Here is a 4,152-nt window from a genome sequence, read left to right on the forward strand (position 1 = left end):
GGCATGGTTTCTGTGCCTGAGGGGCAAGACCGGGCTCCTACTTCTTATTTGTTGCCATGTTTCTGATCTTACAAACCCCAGGGGGAATCGTGGCACCCCTGACATTTTTTCCCAACTAATGCATTAACCAAATTCTTATTTATCTTAAAACCACCACTATGTTTTCATCATAGTGACCTGTAGAGATCCACAAGTGTGGATTCAATAAAATGGTCATGGGTCCCTTTTCCTATTTCCATCTCTCCCCCACCCTCAGCACCCCAGGCCCCATGACAGGGTGTTAGATAGAACCTCAGTGCTGAAGAGGCACAGAAGGGCCAAGCCAACCTTCTCTGCGTTCTGCCCACTTTACCATGCAGTGTTATCCAGGTATGGCTTGTGCTTCTTAATTATTCTTCCAAGTTCCTGGAAAGGGCACACCTGGGTCTTCTCCTGGGAAAGATGGTGGGTTGCATGGATGGCTGCAACCTTAATTTGACCTTGGAAAAGCCATCCTCCCTTTGGAAGTGGTGCCTGTTGTCCTGGGGCTCATGTGGATGTGCTGGTCCCAGGCCAACGCTTCCTTACCACTAACTGCCCAGGCACAGGCAGCCGGTGGATGGGTGAGTGTGGCCATCGTACCCCGCTCATCCTTCCAAACTCTGCTCTCCTTATTTCACATGCTTTGGACATAGGCAGGCGGAAGAAGGATAACATGGCAAATTCCATTGATTTTGTGTCCCCTTCTGGGAAGGAATGGTGTCAGAACTGACACCACAGCTGTCTACAGTGCACTGGGGAGGTCAGAAACTTCCCCTGGAGAAAGTGGCAACGTCGGGGTGGTTTGTGGTGCTATTTATTCCAATAGTCCTCCTTGGAAACCACATCTGACTCACTGGGGAAAATTCGGGAAGTGAGTTTGGCCAGAGGGGAGAGAAAAACTGTTCAGTCAAGATGGTTTTAAGGTACTTGGAGATTTTATTTCCTCACCCAATCCCTCCTCTTGACGACCATTGTACGCCTATTTGCTCTTTGATTATACACAATATATTTAGATATGCTAAAGCAAGTGGCAAGTAATTCATATTTTAAAGACATTAAAAAACACTCTTTCAATATGTACAATGTTTTCAAAGGTGATAAATTTGTCAAACAGTGAAAAGAAAGACACAAAAGAAAAGTGAGTTAGCCGGGCGCTGTGGCGCACGCCTGTATTCCAGAAGCTCCAGAGGCGGAGGCAGTATTGAGAGTTCAAAGCCAGCCTCCGCAATAACGAGGTGCCAACAGCTCAGTGAGACCCTGTCTCTAAATAAAATACAAAATAGGGCTGGGGATGTGGCTCAGTGGTGAGTGCCCCTGAGTTCAATCCTCAGTACACACCCCCCAAAAGTGAGTTATATTACACATCTTTCAGCCTAATATCCAAAGTTGAGAGCTTTTTAAACATTGGCTCTATGGAAGGAGAAAAGGAGAAGCATCCCAGAGGCAGAATCCCTTCCAGTAGCCTCAAGGAAGAGGACCAAAAGACCAAAGAGCCAGCCCATCTGACAGGGAGCAGACAGAGTGGACCAACCGCAAGTGCCACTCAGCTGAGAGAGGCTGCCACCACGCCAGGGCTGGTGCCCGCTAATCCAGACTGTCAATATCCCTGTCAGGCTGTCAGTGGACCAGCTGAATCCTCACCCAGATCAACCCAGAGGTGAGTCACAGAACCTCCATCAGGTCAAATAAATGAATTAGAAGCCAACAGACTCCTGGTGGTGTGGCCAGTTGTCCAGGAGGCTCACTGCTCATCCTGCAGACAAATTTCAAAACAGAAAAAAAGGGCCCCTACACACACCCCACCATCCCTGGCCCAGAAGGGATCAAGGAGACCAAGGGAGAATTAGGACAGAGATTGTTTGGAAATAGTCAAGATCAAAAATCTGTAAGATGTGACACAGGTGTTCGGCCCAAAACCAGGGAGGAATCTTCCCAAAGATGAGAGCTTTCATGAAACCTTCTGCCTTTGTGGACTATGGTAGTGGCCAGGGCTCCTGTGTCCCTTTTTGGAAGTCATGGCAATTCACAGAGCCCTAGAAGATCTAGCACCTGCTCCAGAGGCCAACGACATGGAATGCCCAGTCAAGTGCAAAGCCAGAGTGGGCCTCACTGGTGGTCACTAATCTTCCCCTGAAAACTGCAATGATCCCAGATGAGGATCAGTCGGTGGTCTTCTAGAATGGTCCGTTTTGAAAACTATGTTTTGGCAAACATCTTCAGATCGAATTCCTTTCTGAGATTTTTTTTTTTCTCGTTTCCATTTTACTCTTTGGTTTCCTCCTGGCCCCCTCGGTGGGTAAACTGTGTCTCCTTACTTCCAAGAGGACCATCTGCTTCAGAGAGAGGCGCCCTCATAGGGAGCTGGTGGTGTCCAGCAAATTCGATAACAGTTTCAAGCTGCCCTCTCTCCTCGTGAACGAGACCCACTGGGCCTGGCTAATGCAACCCAAGTTCTTCAGGGTTTTCACCAGATCCCGGCGGAATCTCTCCCCCACGAAAACGTAGAGAACGGGGTTCAGGCAGCTGTGGAAGAAGGCCATGACCTGGGTGACCTGGAAGCAGATGTCGATGTTGGTGGAGATGGCACAGTTGGAAATGAACCTGGTGTAGGCATCTACGGTCTGCACCAACAGAATGCAGTTGTAGGGGAACTGAGATAAGACAAAGACCGTAAGGACAGTGATGGTCACCCTGAGGGCCTTGTGCTTGGACGACTTCTTGGCTTGCATCAGGGTGTGGATGATAATGGTGTAGCAGCAAACCATGACCATAAAGGGCAAGAAGAACCCCAGGATGACCTTCAGGGTCAAGACGGTTAACTTCAGTCTGATACTGTCGTCCCTAGGGTAGACCATGGTGCAGATGGTGAGGTCAGATTCCCTCTGGACCTGGCTGTACAGGATTTCCGGGATGCAGAGCGCTACTGCCACCACCCAGATGCTCAAGCAAACCATCTTGCTGTACAGAAGCCTTGTCCGCCGCCAGGTCTGGGCTTTAGTGGCCTGGGTAACGGCGAGGTATCTGTCCACGCTGATGCACATGATCAGCAACACGCAGCTGTAGAAGTTCATCTTGTACATGCCGTTGACGACCTTGCACATGACGGTCTGGAATTTCCACTGGTCCACAGCGGCGATGGCCCAGAAGGGAAGAGTCATGAGAAAGAGAAGGTCAGCAATCGCCAGATTCAAAAGGAACGTGTCGGTCATGGTCTTCACCCTGGTGCAGTACCAGTAGACGAGGACCACCAGGCTGTTGCCCAAGGTGCCCACGATGAACACAAGCCAGTACAGGGGAGGGAGGAAGTGGCTTGCAAACTGCCTGACGTTGTTCTTCTTACAGAAGAGTTCGGTGAAGTTGAAGTTCATGTAGTCGTCCACGGACGATGTGGACTCGTAGCTGTAGTCGTCAGACATATTAGGAATAAGGATCTGCAGGAGGACACAGATGGCATTAGGTTAAGCACCATCTTTTGGACGTCCCGTCTGATGGCAGAGGTGAGGACCACTTGGCCTTTCCAATGCCAAAACAAAAATCTCTGATAAGGCAAAAACATAAGAAAGCAGAAACACTATGGTTTGGATATGATGGGTGTCCCCCAAGGGTTCATATGTGGGAATAGGGGACCCCAATATGGTGGTGCTGGTGTGCTGGAACCTTTAAGAGGTGGAGTCTAGTGAAAGGTGATTAGATCATGGGACTGTCGCCTTCAGAACAGATTATTGTAGTTAGTTCCTGCTGGTTAATAGCAGCAAATTGTTAGGAAAAGAGTAAGCCTTGTCCCTGAATCCCTCTTGCTTCCTGTCTTGCGGTGTGACCATTCATTCCCTCTGCCATGTGCCCCCACCATGAGGCCATCTGCCATGATGTGAGGTAGTCAGAAGGCCTTCATCTGGAGCTGAACCAATGGGGCTGCCCAGTTTGGACATACAGCCTCCAAAACTGTAAACCAAATAAATTCCTTTTCTTTACATATTACCCAGCACCCAGTATTTTGTTATAGCAACAGAAAACTGACCAATACAGGTTGTGACATTGCTTCATCAAATGTTTATTGAGCACCCACAGTGGGGTACTGTGCCAGGTGCTGAAAATACGGTGGTAGGTAAGTCAGGCATGGTCCTCACTCTC

The 4,152-nt window shown here is 49.1% G+C and overlaps 1 protein-coding gene across 1 annotated transcript; it reads right to left on the reverse strand.

Annotated features, from left to right (window-relative positions):
* Positions 1-769: 769 nt before the first annotated feature.
* On the reverse strand, positions 770-3,446 carry Ccr9 (C-C motif chemokine receptor 9). Its single transcript, XM_005337891.4, has one exon. It carries the CDS (start codon positions 3,435-3,437, stop codon positions 2,373-2,375), a length of 1,065 nt encoding a protein of 354 aa, XP_005337948.3. The 5' UTR covers positions 3,438-3,446; the 3' UTR covers positions 770-2,372.
* Positions 3,447-4,152: the final 706 nt, after the last annotated feature.

The sequence above is a fragment of the Ictidomys tridecemlineatus genome, chromosome 2 (assembly GCF_052094955.1).
Source record: "Ictidomys tridecemlineatus isolate mIctTri1 chromosome 2, mIctTri1.hap1, whole genome shotgun sequence".
Classification (NCBI taxonomy): domain Eukaryota; kingdom Metazoa; phylum Chordata; class Mammalia; order Rodentia; family Sciuridae; genus Ictidomys; species Ictidomys tridecemlineatus.

Coding starts and splice junctions, on each gene's coding strand:
- Ccr9 (XM_005337891.4), bottom strand. CDS start 3,437: ATGTCTGACGACTACAGCTACGAGTCCACATCGTCCGTGGACGACTAC.